This window comes from Protobothrops mucrosquamatus, unplaced genomic scaffold (genome assembly GCF_001527695.2).
Source record: "Protobothrops mucrosquamatus isolate PMUCROS unplaced genomic scaffold, P.Mucros_1.0 scaffold209, whole genome shotgun sequence".
Taxonomy (NCBI): domain Eukaryota; kingdom Metazoa; phylum Chordata; class Lepidosauria; order Squamata; family Viperidae; genus Protobothrops; species Protobothrops mucrosquamatus.
The window spans coordinates 1,390,593-1,410,438 of NW_015386563.1; the positions used below are offsets into that span (position 1 = coordinate 1,390,593).

The window sequence follows — 19,846 nt, forward strand, 5'->3', positions numbered from 1 at the left end:
GAAGACTGTATAATTCTATTTCCTTGATGTGAAAATACAATGCTTTCTTTCAGATGATCAACTACAGTCGAATTAATAAGACAACTATAATAAATAAATGAAAGTTAAGGGCATAAAGTTATTGCTAGTGAATGCTGAATAGTTGAGAAAGCCAAAGAATCACAAAAACAAGGCAATATATGTTTTGTTGATTACAGAAAGGTCTTCGATTGTTTCAGTCATGTAAAACTGTGGAACATGATTGGAAAAATGGGAACCACAGACATTTCACTCTCCTCACACAAAATTGATGCACAGGTCTGGAGAGCACAATATGGTAAAAGACCAGCTCCAGGTTGGCAAAGAGATGAGAAAAGGCTATATACTCACCCTTATATATTCAACCTTTATATGGAATAAATATTGAGCAATATTGGAAGAAGATAAATGTTATTTTAAAACTGGAAGTACAAATACAGTATGAGTAACCTGAGCTATGTTGAAGACATTATTCTGATATCTGAAAATGCAAATGATCTGCAAAACGTAGTAGTAAAATCAAGAAATCACCCCCCAAATAAAATTAAGATTACATATTAAAAAAGACCAAAATAATAACAACAGGTTCAGCAATCAGGCTTAGAATTAAAGATGCAACATTAAAGACATCAACGTGATAGACACCTTCTGCCTTTAGGATCAACTAGCAACAATAAAGGAACCAGCAATCAAGAAATACATAGCAGACCAGCAGTTGGTAAAACAGCAATGAAGATCTTGGAAAAGATATTCAGATTCTAGGCTGTGTCTATACCTACAAAGATCAGAACTGTTCAGTCAACAGTTTTGGCTGTAACATGCTATGACAGTGTTGAACTTTGAAGAAGCATGGTAAAAAGACTAATGAGGCTTTTGAACTATGGTGTTGCAGAAGACTCTTGAGAATGAATACCAGATAGCCAAGAAAATGAAAAAAACGAATCATCAAATAAATCCACCCAAAGTATAACAAGAGAATTATACTTGCAAGATTCTGTTACTGTAGCTTTATAGTAAAGCAGAATTAATTTTACTGTATTTTTTCTGTCTGAGCTTACCTGACATTAAGAGTTAATACTGACTTGATGACACCTAACCAATTAATCATTCAATCAATCAATCAATCAATCATGAACAATAGTTTAAGTCAATAAGGACTTAAATTGCTGTGTTTAATCATATAATCCATTAACACTTCAAGAGCAGTTGCCAAAACTACCAGTAGCTAAATAACTGTATGCCATATGCATGGAGTCTTTATTAGGAGCTCAAGCACAATAGGTAATATATGAACCACAATGCAGAATATGTTAGATATATTATCTGGGATCAGATATACCTATATACCACAAAAAGCCTTATATACTGTATAGTTAAATGATTCTCAAAGACAACCGGAAAGTTCTATACTTTCCAGAAGTGGGGCACATGGTTCTTAGAATGTACATCTCAATGAACTACAATGAAAACACAGAAATAACCAAACAGAAAGCAAACAAAACCAATATAATCAGACCTATCTCCTCTCCCTCCTTCTCTCCCCATCAAATGTATTATTAAACTGACTCCTGCTTAGCTTCTTCAATAAAAATAGGTATATTAACATTTTGTGCCTTAGATAGAAATAATATTCAATTATGTATTTAAATTATTTATATGGCCATCCATTTCATAACAGACACTGGACAGTGGATTAAAGCAATAAATACAGCATATAACTCATGATACCTAAAGTTAAAACATTAAATCCTAAATCACAAAAACCAATTCAACATCAAATATCAGCTAATTTCCTGGCCCAAATATTTAAAAACACAGGCACATCTTTAAAACCTTACAAAAGGTTACCCAGGTTGGCCCATCTGGATCTCCAGAGGGACGCAGAGCAAGTAGACCCACAGAGAAAGCACAACTTCTAGGTCCAAAGAGATCCCACTGTTTGAGGGGACCTGGAACAGGCCTTCACTGCAAGATTTGATGGGCTCAGCAAAAACAATGGGAGAGACAGTCCATAAATATTTTCAGGTCACTTGATACCTTAATTGTATAAAACTCAAATCCATTTTAGTTACTTAATTAGGTTAATACAGTTATTTCAAGAACATGTATTAAAATATTACTATACCTGGAGAAATAGACTCTGCATACTCAATATTTTCATTATAGTTCTTTCGGAGGAAGCATAAAATGAATGCCAGACCCTTCTGTATCACTTCAAGGGGGGGAAATTCCAGAGGACAATGCCTGAGATTTAAGGCTGTAAGTGAAACTACCTTACCTGCCAAAAGAAGAAAACCAAAGATGTAATGTTAAAATGTTTTAGAAAAGAAAGCTCTCCCTATTATTACTTAAGTAATTATTACTTAGAACAGTGTTTCTCAACCTTGACAATTTTAAGGCATGTGGACTTCAACTCCCAGAATTCCACAGCCAGCAATTTTGGCTGTGGAATTCTGGGAGTTGAAGTCCACATATTGTCAAGTCCACAAATTGTCAAGGTTGAGAAACACTGACTTAGAAACAATAAGACTGTTGGTTTGCAAGAAAGTACATTTGGAACATCCAGTTTTAATAAGTTTGTGGAAGAGTATGAAGGAAGACCTCCCTCAAGGGGCAGGCTGCTCTATAACAGCCAAGGCTTCATAGAAAATGGCAGCTTTTGTGCTATTTCCTGCTAATCCCAGTAGATGAGGACCTCAGCAAAAAATCTCTATTTATTTATTTCATTTGTTTACCATTTGTTTTGCATACCGTGCACACAGATTTTACCTGGAATAGGCAGTCTTGAAAAAACCCAGATCCCAAGCCATATATGGCAACTAATGTAGCTCATAGAGCAGAGATGTAATATATGCCATTCTAGGGGCACCCATCACTGCCCATGCTGCTGCATTTTGTATCAGCTAAAGCTTCCAGATACTTTTCAAGGGAAGTTTCACGTAGACCATGCTACTACAATCCACCTGGAAATTGGCCAGGGCATGAATGACAGCCCTCCAACTCAGGAAAGGCAGAACTGCTATATAATATGAAGTTCTGCAAAAGGCCTGGATAGGGAAAACTATCTCCAACTGAATACTACTAAGATTGAATAGTTATTAAAATATTCTGGATCAGATTACTTTCCATTCAAATACTAGGATGGGGTATGTAATCTGGGAGTCCTCTTGAATTCATAACTCCTGTTCAAAGAGCAGATGGCAGCTGTGGCTAAGTGAACCTTTGCTCAGCTACCTCAGGTGCATCAATTGTGCCCTTTCCTAGATTGCGAGGAGTGGCTTTCGGATGGCCATTCATGCCCTAGACACCTCAAGGCTTGACTACTGCAATATGCTCTATATGAGGCTGCCCTTGAAGACCATTCAGAAGCTTCAGCTGGCCAGAATGCAGTGATGGGCTTGCCTTAGTATGCTCTTGTGATAGCCATTGCTCTCTGAACTGTACTGGTTGCCAATCTTCTTCCAGGTATGATTCATGGTGCTAGTTATTACTTGTGCATCTAATTTGCCCAGGATCAAGACTCATAACTGAGTATCATCAGCAACTAACAATACCTGACTTCAACTAACAGATGACTTTAAGCATCAGAATCATTTAGATATTAAACAGGAAGGGCAACAGCATGAAACCCAGTGACACATGTCAGATGTGTCTGGGTCAAATTCTCCCAACCACTGAAAACACTGAATACAGTAAACCCAGCAATGCAACAGTGTACTCTCATTGCTAATTCCCATAGGCAGCCGAGAAGGATACCATGATATTGGAATCTGCTGAGAGATTAAGGGGAACTAGGAAAGATGCAGAAACAGCAGAAAGAGAAGTTTTTATCACAATAAAATGCCTAATATGGGCTCTTGTTTACACTTTGCTGGATTTAGTTTTGATTTTTGACGAACAACTTGCTCAGAAAACCGAGGAGCACCTTAGGATTGATGCATAATGAGAAAATACTTGGAAAAATCCAATACAGGGTCCTCATCCTATGCTCATTCCAGACTGCCATCAAATTCTTGGGAAGCAATCTAAAGTCTCTCTGGAATCTTGCAGGGTCCACTAATGGCCTGGAGTGGGTTGATTAAATAGATCCTGCCTTCTTACACTGACAAGCCAAAAGGTGACCAGAAAATGATCTGACATGGCAAAGGAGTGATTACAGGTATCCGCAACTTACAATAGTTCATTTAGTGACCATTCAAAGTTACAATGACACTGAAAAAAGTGACTTATGACCATTTTTCACGCTTATGACTGTTGTAGCATATCCATGGTCATGTGATCAAAATTCAGATGCCTGGCAACTAGTTCATATTTACGATGGCACGGGGTCATATGATAACCTTTTGCGACCTTCTGACAAGCAATGTTAATGGGGAAGCACATTAACAACCACATTACTAACTTTAACAACTTCAGTGATTCACTTAACAACTGTGGCAAAAAGGTTGTCAAATGGGGCAAAACTCATGTAACAAATGTCTCACTTGGCAACATAAATTTAGGGCTCAATTGTGGTTGTAATTTGAGGACTACTTGTATATTATCTTCCACTTTCAGATCAGATTGTAACTAATCTACGGCCAAAAAGGAAAAGTTTAATGTGTAACCCTGGTATGTGTCAGGCTCCCAGTGACTCCACGGCCAATCCTGCAACAGAAACTAGCAGCTCAAGGAGGGATGTTCTTTTGCAGCAGGAAGGCTAGTAGAACAGTAACTGCTCCCTAGAGCTCCACTTAACAGAACAGAATAAGAGAGCAACAGAGTTGGAAGGGATCTTGGAGGTCTTCTAGTCCAACCCCCTGCTCAAGCAGAAAACCCTATACCATTTCAAGCAAATGGTTGTCCAATCTCTTCTTAAAAACCTCCAGTGATGGAGCACCCACAACTCTGGAGACAACAGGATCCTTCAACCAGAAGGTCTCCTACTTGTTTACCTGGAGAGCAAAAACTCTGAAAATGTCATCATCTCAGACCCATGTTCTAAGATGCAAACAGATCAGGTCCCAGTGGGTGCTGAGCCTAATGATTCAATAGCCAGGGATCCAATACTGATATCCTCTGCTCAGCCAGTTAACTCGGGTGCCAAGAAGCTTTACAGGCCTGAGAATCCTGCACTTTGGCAAAGTAAGCACCTTGCAAGCAAGCAGAAAGATGCTGACTCTGCAAGCAAGCCCCATGCTTCATTATTGGCAACTGCTGAGCAGGAAATGTTTCGGCTGTGTACGCTTGGCGGGGAGATTTAATCTATGCAGGGACTCCTTCTGTTCCTGGAAGCAACTTCGGCATCTTTATTTGTGAATTCCTGTTCTTGATTTCTGCTTGTTTTGACCTTGGTGTTCCTGGCCAAGCTCCTGACTCATCCCTTGATACTTTACAAGCTGTTGTGTAGTAATGGATTACAAACTATTCAGATTATGCCTTTTCCCTAGCCCCAAGTAATTTATCAAGCAATTTATCTTGCACACACATATTCTTTCTCTTGTTTCCCCCAACTCTTTTTCTGTTGTCTGCTGCCATCTCTCCAGATAAACGTCCTAACACTTTTATAAGTCCAGTTGCAAAATAATTGTTCCTAAACTTTGTGTGTGTGTGTGTGTGTGTGTGTGTATTCCTGCCCAATATCTTTGCAAGTTTGGCCTCCAAGTGCCTGCATTATGCCTGAACTTTGCCTTTCTACTACATGAACATTTTTTTTAAAACCAAAGCTAGGACACACACACAAAATGCCATTAAGGTATTATGGATGACAACTGTCAACATCACCACCATCTCCATCCTGGCTTCACAGCTGAAAATGCAGGTGGCATATCTATGGGAGAGGACCTCCTCTCTCTGGGGCCACCCAAACTCAACCACACACAACAAGTGGGCTGCCTCACTTACAGTCAATTGTGGATGAGGGTGGTTTTATTACATATTGGTCTAATGTTCAGTTACAGCAGCTAGAACCCAGGCCATCAAGAATGTGATGATCTGATCTTGAATACTGACTGGAAGATAAGACAGGTTGCAGTCCCCAAATTTATCATCCCTGTGACTGCTCCACTCACTTATATATCACAACCTTGTTGGAATTACTCTCTCCTACCCTAGTTTCGTCTCCACACTTTCCACCTCCCAGGCTAAAGTATTTAATCTCCCTCAGACATACTTTCATTCGCCATGGCAGGTAATATAACCTCTCCTCACTGCTCCAGCAACAAGGGTGATAAAACAATTGCAGGTCACCAACCATTCCCATTTATCATCCATTCTTGGCTTGGAAACAATAGCCAATCGCCGGCCACCAACACACCAATTAACCAATAGGAAGACATCACATAAATATGACTCATAGAATAGCCCAAAGCACATTTTCCAGTAGAGAAGTTCCCTGAGGATGGGCTCCAGCAAGAGTCCAAAAGCTTGGAAGAGTAAACCTTTGGTCCTGGTGACCAACTCAGATTGGATCTTGAACATTATCCTGGGACATGTATATTTGCCTTCATTTGTGAGAAGTAACTCCACTCATATCTGTTCTACATAAGTGAAAGGACCAGACCATTTGCTCCATTCTAGGGTTATCTATGAGCCAGCAAAGTAGAAAGCCACAGTACAGAAGAAGCTGCTGGTGAAGCTGATGCCCGCTGCTTCATGCTGCTAATTCCCAAGAATATGCTATGCTGGCTTCCATCTAGAGCTGCTACACATCTGTACATGCCACTGCTGCTGCTGCTGCTGCTGCTAGGACCAACTCCAAGCAAGAAAGATGTAAGATTTTTTTTTAAAAAATGTCATTTAAAAAAAGTCTGTGCACACACTGATCTACCCTCCACATCTTTAAAAGCAAGCAAAAAACCAAACTTCATTTAATTCCAAACACCTACAAACTCATGGATTTTAGTTTAGTGTCTTAAGAGCCTCTTCATCTTACAACTAAGGAGAAATTTCCTGACAGTTAGAACAATTAATCAGTGGAATGACTTGCCTCCAGAAATTGTGGGTTCTCCAACACTGGAGGTTTTTAAGAAGAGACTGGACAATGATTTATCTGAAATGATACAGGGTTTCTTGCTTGAGCTGGGAATTGCATAGAAGACCTCCGGGTCCCTTCAAACTCTGTTATTCTGTTACAGTATTCATCCTCTTTTTCTCATGGCACTCCTCAGTATATACAGGAATTTCTTTTAATAGGCAATGAAAGCGAAACCATTCAGGACTAATTCTGCATAGCTCCTTGTTACCACCTTATTCTATTAGATACCTGATAGAATCTACCCTACATATAAACAGGCCCTGAAAAATATATTTCTATCCCTACTGCTGGGATATGTAACTCCAGAAACTGTTTTTCACAGATGTCTCCACTAGAGGGCAGAAACTTCCCTTATTACTAATAGAAAAATGGATTATCTTAGCTTTATTTAATGTTTATGCTATTTCTTATAAATTTCCATGAAATCTAAAATGTTGTTTTAATCAACAGCATGCACTGTGAAAGGTGGGTGTTCTCAGATGGACAGCACCTTACTGCTTTGAATCAAAAGATACTGTGCAGCTATTCCTTTTTCTAGAAGTGGGAAAACATACGAATGTTCTGGATAGAAAATAAGATTATCTGGATACCTTGAAAAAATGTCTGAATAAGTCATTATATGTATAATAAATGTCCTGTATGCAGTACTTGAGCCCAAAACGTCTGTTGCCAAGTGAGACATTTTGTTAAGCGAGTTTTGCCCCATTTTATGACCTTTCTTGACACAGTTGTTAAGTGAATCACTGCAGTTGTTAAGGTAGTAAAATGGTTGCTAAGTGAATCTGGCTTCCCCACTGAATTAACCTGGTTGTTATTATTGGTTGCCCCACACTTCACTAGTGACACTGGTAACATATGGTCTCTCTCAGATGAGAAGTCAGCCTAAAGGGCAACAATTTATCACACATATTTCCATATTTTGTCAAAGCAATGGAGAAGAAACTTTGGAGCCTTTTAATTTCATCTGTCTTTCATAAGTGGGGGTGGGGTGTGTGTGTAGCATTTCCTAATGTCAGCCAGGCTATTCTAAGGACAAAGAATCGCTGAAGGGTAGTTATAACGGTGCTTCCCAATCTGGGCAACTTTACAATGTGTGGATTTCCATGGCCAGAATTCTCCAACCATCTGTTAAGAATTCTAAAAAATGAAATCCATACATTGCAAAAGTATTTCCAATACAGGTAGTTCTTGACTTACGACCACCATTGAGCCCAACATTTCTGTTGCTAAGCGAGACATTTGTTAAGTGAATTTTGCCCCATTTTACGAACTTTTCTCGCCACAATTGTTAAGTGAATCACTGCAGTTGTTAAGTTAGTAACATGTTTGTTAAATGAATTTGGCTTCCTCATTGACTTTGCTTGTCAGAAGGTTGCAAAAGGTGATCACATGAGCCTGGACCCTGCAACTGTCATAAATAAGAACCAGTTGGCAGGCAGCCGAATTTTGATCATGTGACCTTGGGGATTCTGCAATGGTCGTAAGTGGGGAAAACGGTCATAAGTCACTTTTTTCAGTGCCACTCTAACTTCGAACAGTCACTAAATGAACTGTTGTTAGTTGAGGACTGCCAGTAAATGTCTCTAGAAAATGAGAGTGGGATAAAAATTGATTAGAATTATTGTTAGGACCAAAATCTACTGTAATCCACAGTTCTTAATTCTCCATTGTACTTATCACACTTTGATAAAAAAAAGTATATTGAAAAACCTCTGAATTATATTATACCAAAATTTAAAATATACTTAAGCTATAACATATTTTTCTCTTTACGGAAGCCTGTTTAATTTCATTATGAAAAATGTCACAGTACAAATACATTTGAGTAATATAAAGTAAACAGAACCCATATATAACTGGGAAAAACAATATGAAAACTGCCAAGATCATGATGCAGGTAATAACACATTTTTCACACTGCCTTCAAAATAGTATTTTAAAATGTCCACTCACAGCTTGAGTAATTACTATTTCCACTGTTTTTGCTCTTATTTTTTGAAGCTGTAGTACTTAGTATTCTGCATTAGACTATATTTTATTCATGATTACATGTTCAGATTTCTTTTTTGCTGACAAATACACATGATTACATGTATATTTGCACATAAATTATTTCTGTAAAAGCAGTGCTGGAAGACAAATACCTTTCTGTAACAGGTTTCCCTTATTCTAAATTGCTGTCAGTTAAATCCTATTATTAATGTTGTAAAACAATTTTTCTTTTCAAGAATATTCCTCAGCAGTAATAAAAACAGTAGTCATGCTATTCCCAGTTTCAAATCTTCTGTGCCTCTTTTCTCCCCCCTTTTCTACACTATTCTTATTTATTCTTATGGGTATGTTAACTTCTAATGTAATACAAAAATATCTGCACATAGACCTTGTTGCTCTTACATAAAGAAATATTTTCTTTAGGAAAATACAAGGCTCACATAGCACTTATAGAAGTATAAGAAAATGAAATGCTAATAAACCCAGGCTTGACTCAAGGTCATCAATAGTTTTATATTCTGTTCGCTTCACCGGTGTGAGTACTTTCTAGACAAACTATATATCTGTAAGATTTGAACCTTTTATTTACTAAATGTAGAAAAATAGACAAACAAGGGTTAGGTAAATCCTGGTAGAAGGCAGTGCAGAGTATAAGGTTTTTTGTGATGAATAAATATGTGTCAAAAGAAGCAAAACGGCTATATATAAGAACACTTTTCTGTATATGAAAGTCAGAGATGGGAACAGAGCCAGGAGAAACATGAAAGTCGGTTAAGTGTAGTGAGAAGAGGTTGCTTAAGAAGATGAAACAAAGAAATTAATCTCTTGTGGGAAGAATCTGACTGTCAGATAAGCCATTCAGTGAAATACCTTAGTTTCCATTTGAAGGTAATAATCAATCAATAAATAAAAATAACTACAGGTAATCCTCAACTTACAACAATTTGTTTAATGACTGTTCAAAGTTACAACGGAACTGAAAAAGTGACTTATGACCAGTTTTCACACTTATGACCAATTATGACCACTGCAGCAGCCCCAGTCATGTGATCAACTTTTCAACGTTTGGCAACCAGCATGTATTTATTTACAATGATTACAGCATCCCAGGGTCCTGCGATTGTTATTTGCAACCGTGTTGGGGGCTTTGGACAAGTAAAATCAATGGGGGAAGCCAGATTTGCTTAACAATTGCAACATTCACTTATAACATTCATTTAACAACCATGGCAAAAAGGTAATAACATGAGACATGACTCACTAACAACCATCTTGTTTAGGAACAGAAATTTTGTGCTTGATGTTGGTGATAAGTCAAGGAATACTTGTATGCTATATTATGGCAAGAAATCAAACAAGATTTCAAAATGGGGAGATATTTGAAACCTTTCTGGTAAGGATCAATTTATTAAAAATAATGTATTATCCAAGATAAAGTTGTTTCAAATGGGGCTAATCTCAACCTCAGAGAAAATCTTATCAGAATGGCAAAAAATTGTCAGTATAGGATAGGTCAAGCCATGACCATTCAGTTGGGGACCATTCCAAGTTAAGATGGCTGATGAATGAACTGGGTTTATAACTGGTCTTCAGAGTTCTGGCCATCCCAGCATCCCCGCAATCATGATCTGTGTATTTGGTAATCTGTCTGCACTTACAACCAGTTGCCAAATGCCCTGCAATCATGTGGCCACCATTGGCAACCTTCCTTGCTGGCTTCTCAGAAATTCAACGGGGAACCCAACATAGATGGTCCAAGTCACTGGAATAGGTCTCTCCCACCTCTAACTCGCCACCAGCCCCTCTGCGCTTTTATGACATACCGTAAACATTGCCATAAAGGATTTTATGGCATTATACAAAATGTTATAAAACATTTTCTGTGGTCAGTTGATGATGTTTAACTGTACTATAGAGTTCAACATGGGCTACTTTCAAGACAGACACATCTCAGAATATCACCCTGAAATTTTAAGAACTTTTCCAGTACATTAGGAGCTCTGCCTTTGTTGAAGACATTGAGGAATCTGGCAAGGAAATATCTCTGAAACGAGAACCCAGTGGGTCCTGTGTTGTCTAGTTAAGTCTAAAGATTAATTTTTTTCTTTATAAATATATTTTTCTTTTTATAAAATAACTCAGTGCATTTTAAAACTGTTTATCAATATCACTGTACAATTTAAGCAACCTTATTATTACCTTTTAGAAAATATTTAACATTGAGATAACCTTTTTTTCTTCAGGTTTAAACATTTAATTTATCTAAATCATCACAGTGGTAACTATTTTTAATTTCATTTGAATAAACAAATTATCTGCACTCTATATTATTCACATTTTATAATACAATAAAACAATTAAGTTGGGGAAAACGTGACAAAAAAAAGAAAACGAAATAAGAAGGGATAGGAACAAAAATGAACTAATTATGTAAACTGAATACTAAAATGAATGAAGATAAAAGTGCAAAACAAATATTTAAAAGAATAGTTAAGAAGAAAGAAAGGCCAAGAAATCTGTGACTGGATGGAACTGATGAAATGCTCAGAAAGAAAAATGTCAGAAGTCTGGAAAAAAAAAGCAATATATGAAGTAGTATAAGAATATGATAAAATCAAGAATGATTTGCAAGGATAGAAAGATATAGTTAGTGTGTTTGTAAACTAGATCATGCTATATTTCTGTTCCTTTTCTTTCCTTTGCTCATGTCATTCATGCCATTTGTTCTAACTATTTTTCTGACCTGTCATGCTGCTTACCTGAGAGGGGTATTTTGAAAGGAATATATGTATGCTAAGTTCAGTTAGATAGTATTGAGGGGACAGAATACTTACCAAGCTCCACTGGTAGCCTTTTAATAGGATTTTTCTCTAACAGGAGAGTTTTCAGCTGCCTTTTTAATAAATAAGAAAATAATATTTAAATACATCATGACAAATATGATTAGTCAAGAAACTAAGAGATGATTAATGTATATATTCTTATACTACTTTAATAAAAAAGTAGATTCCTGAAAGAATCTAAATGGCCTAATGAATTATAATGCATTATATGTACTTGTATAAGAATACTGTTTATCAATTTCTACCCCACATCAGGGCCCAATAGGATGGAGATGCTTTCTATAAGAAAAATTATATATACGTTGAGTTTGAAAACATATGTAGTCACATCAGCGATAGACTGACGTTTCAAAAGGCTATTTTTTATATTTAGTGCATTAAAATACATCACCATCATCAAATTCTGCTGTACATATTGGGGGAGCATACTTTGAAATTAGCTTCTCTCTATCATTAAGACTATTTCAAACATATATTCCTTTGCAAACTGATAATAAATGCAAAAAAGGCACAACAAACAGATTCACACTGTTTTCTTCACATATAGTATTAATATGTCAACTGGGAAAAATAAAAACAATGTAAGTGAAGAAAGCTCACTGTAGACCCGTGTTTTCTGCAGCCTATTATCATAGCCCCCCAAAATGAAGCGTTTGTAGGGAAGTGTCATGACCTATTAGAATTCACTTCAATTGCCCACAAATGTCTTCTGAAGATGAGGGATAGAATGTGTCGTGGGATTGCTCTTAGCACAACTGGGCAATCTAGTGATTTTGTTTCCCAAGATAAAGTCAACATTACTTTAAAAGCAGCAGTGGCACTGTTTGGGTCAAAACTCAGATTTGCAGTGCCGGAATAGTCACCAGAAGCTTCCTAAATACTGAGTTATTTCAGAAGAAACCAGCAAGCCCAACACATGCTTCAGAAACTGAGCAATTTCATAAAGTAATGAGCCATCAGCCTTCACAAAAATATCCACTATGACTCTTAAGGTTGTTCAAGATGGTTCATTGTGGGATATCTCTGCCTGGCTGAATATGGAAAGAAGATGTGCCAAGATTTTAGAAAGGAGTCAGTTTTCCTCGCTTTATCCACTTCTTTTGATATAAAATAAGATCTCACTTTCTTTCCAGAAGTTGGCATACACTTGAATAAAAAACAACATCTTTTCCCATCAAGGCTCTGTACCGATCTCCTATATAAGAATTAACCTGGTTGTTATTATTGGTTGCCCCACACTTCACTAGTGACACTGATAACATATGGCCTCTCTCAGATGAGAAGTCATATTTCCATATTTTGTCAAAGCAATGGAGAAGAAACTTGGGAGCTTTTTAATTTCATCTGTCTTTCATAAATGGGGGTGGGGGGGGTAGCATTTCCTAATGTCAGCCAGGCTATTCTAAGGACAAAGAATCGCTGAAGGGTAGAGTTATAATGGGGCTTCCTAACCTGGACAACTTTACAATGTGTGGATTTCCAAGGCCAGAATTCTCCAACCATCAGGGGCACTGTTAAGAATTCTAAAAAATGAAGTCCATACATTGCAAAAGTATTTCCAATACAGGTAGTTCTTGACTTACGACTACCATTGAGCCCAACATTTCTGTTGCTAAGCGAGACATTTGTTAAGTGAATTTTGCCCCATTTTACGATCTTTTCTCGCCACATTTGTTAAGTGAATCACTGCAGCTGTTAAGTTAGTAACATGTTTGTTAAATGAATTTGGCTTCCTCATTGACTTTGCTTGTCAGAAGGTTGCAAAAGGTGATCACATGACCCTGGGACACTGCAACTGTCATAAATAAGAACCAGTTGCCAAGCACCCGAATTTTGATCATGTGAACATGGAGATGCTACAACAGTTGTAAGTGTGAAAAACAGTCATCATTTTTTTCAGTGTTGTTGTAACTTTGAACAGTCACTAAATGAGCTATTGTAAGTCAAAGACTACCTTTATTTGTTCTTGTGATGATACATTAGTGTTAATATTTAATCATACATGGTTTGAGTACTACTACTCAATTTGTTGAATCATAGTTACATGATATCTACTATTGAACAAATTCCTTTTTAAAAAACAATGGACATATTTATATAGCAGAAAACTTACTTGTGGCATCCAATCCCAGAAGGAAGCTCTTTCAATTTATTATAGCGCAGATCTAGCCAAGTAAGATTTGACAAGGTCTGAAAAAAATCTTCAGGAATTATAGAAAGGGCATTTCCTTCCAGATGTAAATACTAAAAGGGGAGAAGAGGGAGAGGGAGAGGAAGGGGGAGGGGGGAAAGACAGAGAGAGAGAGAGAGAAACAGATGAGTAGCCTATGAGATTGTATTGCTTAACATATAATTTGAAAGTAATAATTTCCCACAAAATGATAAAAAGTGCTAAAATTATTCAAGTAATTTTTAAAGGATTATCAAGAATACAGTTATCTTAAAATGCAATTTGTATATACTGCAACATCTCAAGTGGGAAAACATATTTTTCAGTTATCCTTTAATTAGGTATGTTAATAGTGAAAGACTTACTCTGAGATTAAATAATCTGTATATTTCTGAAGTAAGATGCTGTAGATCTTTTCGACTCAGATCCAAAGAGACTGCTGAATTAGATACAAGTTTTTCGAGAGCTCGGTGGATGCGCCTTGATGAACTAGAAACTGAATCGTTCCTCCTTTGAATATTTTGACAGTTATCTCCACTGCCATTGTTTTCTGTATAATACCACTTTTCTTCCATTTGTTAATTAACTTTGATTAAGCCAGAAGTCTAGCAACTCTGTAATTCAAAGATAATAAACTGAAAAATAACAAAATGGATATGTGTAAATCATGTGTAAATATAGTTTCTAAATGGATTTAACATTAGCAGAATAACTTTTTCTTAAATCAATGGTTTTACTTCACAATTGTGTTAGTTATAATGCTACAATATTGGAGAACTGAACGCTGATAAGAATTGCTTTCCAAAATTGCTAATATCACTAGCACTTCACAACAAACACAAAAAAACCCCTCTATAATCTCATTTGGATTATTTGTGGGGCTTACAAATTAGTTGCCAAAAAATTAAAGGGCAGTGCTGTCTTTTTCCCCTTTTTAAGTTTTAGGTTGTATGCCTTATATAAATAGATAGCATTTGTTTCAGGCTTCATTACTGTAACTGGCAAAAGGCACAGGTACATGCTAATAAACCTGACCAAACTAACATACTTTTCAGTCGGATCCTCAGGCCCACTCTGGCTACTAGATCCTATTTGAAGGGAAATATTTTGTGCTCCTAAACATGGAATCAGTAAAATCTAACTTGAGCAAGAATTAGTGAACATGTTTCTTAATTTTAGTACAAAGGTTCAACCAGAGTAAAAATGAGGTTTTGTAGTACGAAGGTTCAATCAGAGTAAAACATGAGGTTTTGTACCATTTTGCTAGCTACACCCTACTAGGAAGAGAGACAACAAGAATGACAAAAGAATGTTTGCTTGTATGGATGCCTATAGAGCAAAGGCAAGAAGAAAGGGCCAGAAATTAATTACCTCTTATACAAAAACTAGATAGAAAAGACAAACAGGGGTCACATGTAATTGTGTAACTATCTACACCCCACTGATCCTTATGTTTAGTAGACTGCAAAGTACGTAAGTTACTGCCATAGAAATCAAATGCCAACAAAGCTTGCTAGCATTCTTTTATTTGAGAAGTCCTCAGATAACTAGCCCTTCATTTTCATTCACACAGGATAACATATCAAAGTAAACAACAAGACAATGCTGGGAGCTAATAGTGTTAATGGATATTTTCTCCATTTTCTGGTGCCTTCCATACATTCTTTTGTGTCTCCACACCTCTGCCACAACATGACTTGGGGTTTTGAGAATTATTTTTTTACATCTGTGACATTGCACATTTTACAGTACTGAAACTCCAAATGCCATGTCATTTTAATGTCATGAAGTACAAATAGTCCTCACTTAACAACTCTAATTGGGATCAGCAACTCCATATTAGGTGACACAGTCTTTAAGTGAAATGTTATGTGACCATTCTGCTTAGCGATAGCAGTTCTATCAATCCCAATTGCTGTTGTTGAATGAATCCCATGTGGTTGTTAGGCGAGGACCTCCTGGATCCAAGCCATTTTTGGAAAAAATGCACACACTCCATACACCTATCTCTGCTCCATCTCTGCCCTTTTGGCTACCCACCAATTCACTGCCGCCAGCTCTCCTGCTGCCCAGCCTTCCCCGCTATCTCATTGCATGTAACTACTAGACTGACTAGGCTCTTCTTTCACACGTGCAACTGGGACCTTCCCTCTTGTGCTGGCTTCTCTCAATCGCCAGCTAGGGCTTCTGCACCCCTCTACACACTGGCCAGTGCCTCCTTCTAATTGGGGCCTTCTTTTGCACTGGCATGTGAAAGAAAGTCCTGGCTGGTGTGTGAACAGGGGCCCTGGAGAGGATGTGAATAGAGGCTTTAGTCAGCACACAAATGGAAGCCCCGAATGGCTTGCAAGAAAAGGCCCCAGCAGCACCAGCGCAAGATAAAGAGGGCATGAAAGAAGGCTTCCTTTGGTACAATGGGAGCAGGGCTAAGTGATAGGGGCAGCTGACAGCAGTAGGTAGCAGTAGGTAGTCAGGCAGCCAAAAGACAGTCACCAATGCAGATGGGTCAATTTTATTCATGAGACTGCAGGAATGCTGCAATGATGTTGGATAAGGCTCCTGAGAATACCATGGACAGCCAAGAAAATACACAAATGGATCTATTCAATGAATCCAATCAGAGGTCTCCTTTGAGGAACAAATGACCACTCACAAATTATCTACTTTGGGTATATTATGCAAAGAACTTGCTCTTCAGAGAAGGCTCTAATGCTGGAAGAAGTAGGAGGAAAAGAGAAAATGACAAACAGCCAAGATAGATGGACTCAGTTACAGTGGCAATGAGGGCACCATTGGAAGACCTGAAAGATCATGGAGAAAATTTGACACCCTGGTTGCTAAGACTCAGCAACTTGGTGATACCTAATCAAATTAATAATCATTGTTTTCCCAATAGAAGTATCTAAACTGAGACTGACAGTCACAAGTTTAGTTCTAGTTTCAGACCCAAACTTCAATAGAAAATAACACAATTTGACTTCAACAGAACTCTTCATTTTTAAGGCAATAATAATTTTTTCTCTCTAGCTTATCTTTTATAGTATATACTGTAGATAGTCCTTGTTTAGTGGCTACAATTGGGACCAGCAACTCAGTCGTTAAGCAAAGTGGTAATTGAAACTGTGATTATTTTTATGATCTTTCAGTTTTCATTTGCTTTACAGACCTGCTAAGGTCATAAATGTGAGGATTAGTCACATTACTTTTTCATCAGCATCATAATTGCGAACAGTCAGTGTAGAAGGCAGTCACTAAACAAGGACTATCTGTAGTCTTCTTGCCATCCATGTAATTATTTCCTTTAGTCTCTACTTCAGAACTCTCACTTCAGAACAGCACTGCTGTTTTCCAAGTGCTTCCATCACAGAACCGTAACTTTTTCTTCATTCCACCCACTCAAAGCGTCTTTTTCTATCATGCATGTTCTATAATAAAATTCCTTACCTCAGTCACTTAATTTACTTTTTTTTTTGCTGATTTCATTCACAGTACAAGCAATGGATGTTAGATGTTTAAAAGATAAATTCTCATCAATTTTCCTTCTAATGATGCATAGGAAACCTCATGCTATAGTCTGTTTGTTTATGCATTTTTATCCTAGGATACTAATCTGTAAAATCTGTATTATTCATCATCTGAAATGTTTGGAGATTGCCAATTTAATTGGATTATACACTTTGGCATACTACACAGTTTACAGGATTATATCTAGGGATGCTAGGGTAAAAGATACGTACAATCTTGGCTTCTCATTTCTGAAAATATTTACTCAGACGTCAGAGGAGGGATTGGGAATGATGGCAAATTATAAACTCTTGTACAGCAACATCAGCATCAAACATCCCTTACTTTCAAGATCAGTGAGATATCCAAAGTTATAGTATGTTTTTGTTGATTTGATCTTTTTTCTTCTTACCATCTTCCCACAAGAGGTTCTTTTTTTCAGATCCAGTGTTGATCCATTTGTTGTGACAAGAATTGTCTGACTGGCTTGTTAATTGAGCTTGACATTGTAAATTGACACTGGGTGACTTTGCTTTCATGTCTAAAAGAAGACTAGAATCTAAGACTCCAGGTTTTCAGTCTGGGGCCTTAACCATTAGATCCAACTGTCTCTTTTTTGTTCATTTCAATACTATCAGAAAAAAAGGCATGCCAGACTTGAATTCTAAAGTTGCTCTTTTTATTATTACCGTTGGTCTCTTCACTTTTACGCAATCAGTTATATGTCATCATTACATTTAGCCAGTTTGATATAATGGTTAAGGCAGTGGTTCTCAACCTTTTTAATGCCGCGACCCCAACCGGTCGTAAGTCGAGGACTAAACCGGTCATAAGTCGAGGACTAAACCGGGCGTAAGTCGAGGACTACCCAACCGGTCGTAAGTCGAGGACTTTCCCTGCCCGGGAGCGCCGCGCATGCGTGGTTCCGCCCCCTGCGCCGGCCGAGGCGTAGCTGGCAAGCGGCAGAGACGGAGCAGGCCGACCACCAGCTGGCCCAGCCCAAGGGAGGTAAGGCACCCGCCGGAAAAGGGGGAAAAAATGGCGGACAAAAAAAAATGGCAGACATCCTTGCTTGGCGACCCCCGTGAAATGGTCGATTGACCCCAAATGGGGTCCCGACCCACAGGTTGAGAACCACTGGGTTAAGGTTCTAGCCCTAGTTTAGGCACAAGCCAGCTGGGTGACCTTGAGCCAATCATTCTCTCTCAGCCCTAAAAAGGAGACAATGGCAAGCCACTTCTGAAATTTTGACAAGAAAGCTGAAGGTGCATATACTACTCTGCATGCGTATATGCACCATGCCAGCCACAATTGCTTGGCAATCAGTGTGCTTGGCCTGAATTTCTGTCCTAAGTCACCTGCCTCTTGTCACCTTTTCTTTATGTCAAAGTCAACAAACAGGCCTCAGGAATCTGGATGGGACCTCAGGCCCTCTCCCTCCCACCCAGCAAGGCAAACCAATTAATTCTGCACGACTCTTGCTAGCCGACTCTTTTGCAGTCGCCAAATGAAAGTCTGCGATTTTCCCTGCGGTAAATCACTTTTCTTTTTGTTAAGTTACTCCCAGGTTGGACATAACCCTATCCCGTGAAGCTCCCACGGCGTCGATGGCAGAGCCCGGAGGAGAAAAAAAAAAGCTAATAATCCCTCTTTTCGTTGGCTTTCTAATCTTTAGCATCCGTTTTGGTTTATGCTTTACATTCGTATTGAGGCACAATAAGGCAGCACATCGTTTTTCCCGACGCCCTGAGATTTCGCTTGCGCTCTCTAGCCGCCTTAAGCCTCCATTCCTCCTCCCATCCCCATGTCCTCCACCTCCTCCTTTCTCACAACTTACTCCGCGGAGTGGTGCGAGGAACGGACAGCTGCCCTGGGGAGGCCTACTCCTCTGTAGCTCCCTTCTGCCGCACCCTCGCCCCCCAGCCCCGGCATATAATTGGCGCCCGCCTTTTCTTGCTTTATGCCGTGACCAAAAGGCAACAAACAGGCCTCAAGGAGCAGCTGCCGGGGTCGCCATAGTAACCCTCAAGCTGCTGGGAAGCGCCGGAGGAGGCCGCCTCTTTCCTCGCCGGCTCCGGGAGGGAGGGAGCGAGGGCGAGGGGCTATTTCTGCTGCCGCGGAGGGAGATTGGGGGTCTCCGGTGGCTTTTGCATTTTGCATGGGATTCCCCGCTTGTTCGCCACGCGAGGAAAATAGCGCAGAAGGGGAGGGGGCGGTGGGAGAGGGAAGCAGGCGCAGACAGCTGCTCCCCCCTTTTAGATCCTCTTCCCAGTCACGCCCACCGTCTGTCACTCCCGCGTCTCA

General features: G+C 38.7%; 1 protein-coding gene across 1 annotated transcript in view; it reads right to left on the reverse strand.

Annotated features, from left to right (window-relative positions):
• LRRC27 (leucine rich repeat containing 27) overlaps positions 1-19,493 on the reverse strand; it is a 58,995-nt gene extending 39,502 nt beyond the window's left edge. The window contains exons 1-5 of the mRNA XM_015813968.2: positions 19,380-19,493; positions 14,404-14,673; positions 13,982-14,112; positions 11,860-11,918; positions 2,144-2,296 (exon numbers count right to left, since the gene is read on the reverse strand). Of these exons, the coding sequence (XP_015669454.1) occupies positions 2,144-2,296; positions 11,860-11,918; positions 13,982-14,112; positions 14,404-14,613 (553 nt within the window). The 5' untranslated portion in view covers positions 14,614-14,673; positions 19,380-19,493. The remainder of the gene's footprint in view (positions 1-2,143; positions 2,297-11,859; positions 11,919-13,981; positions 14,113-14,403; positions 14,674-19,379) is intronic.
• Positions 19,494-19,846: the final 353 nt, after the last annotated feature.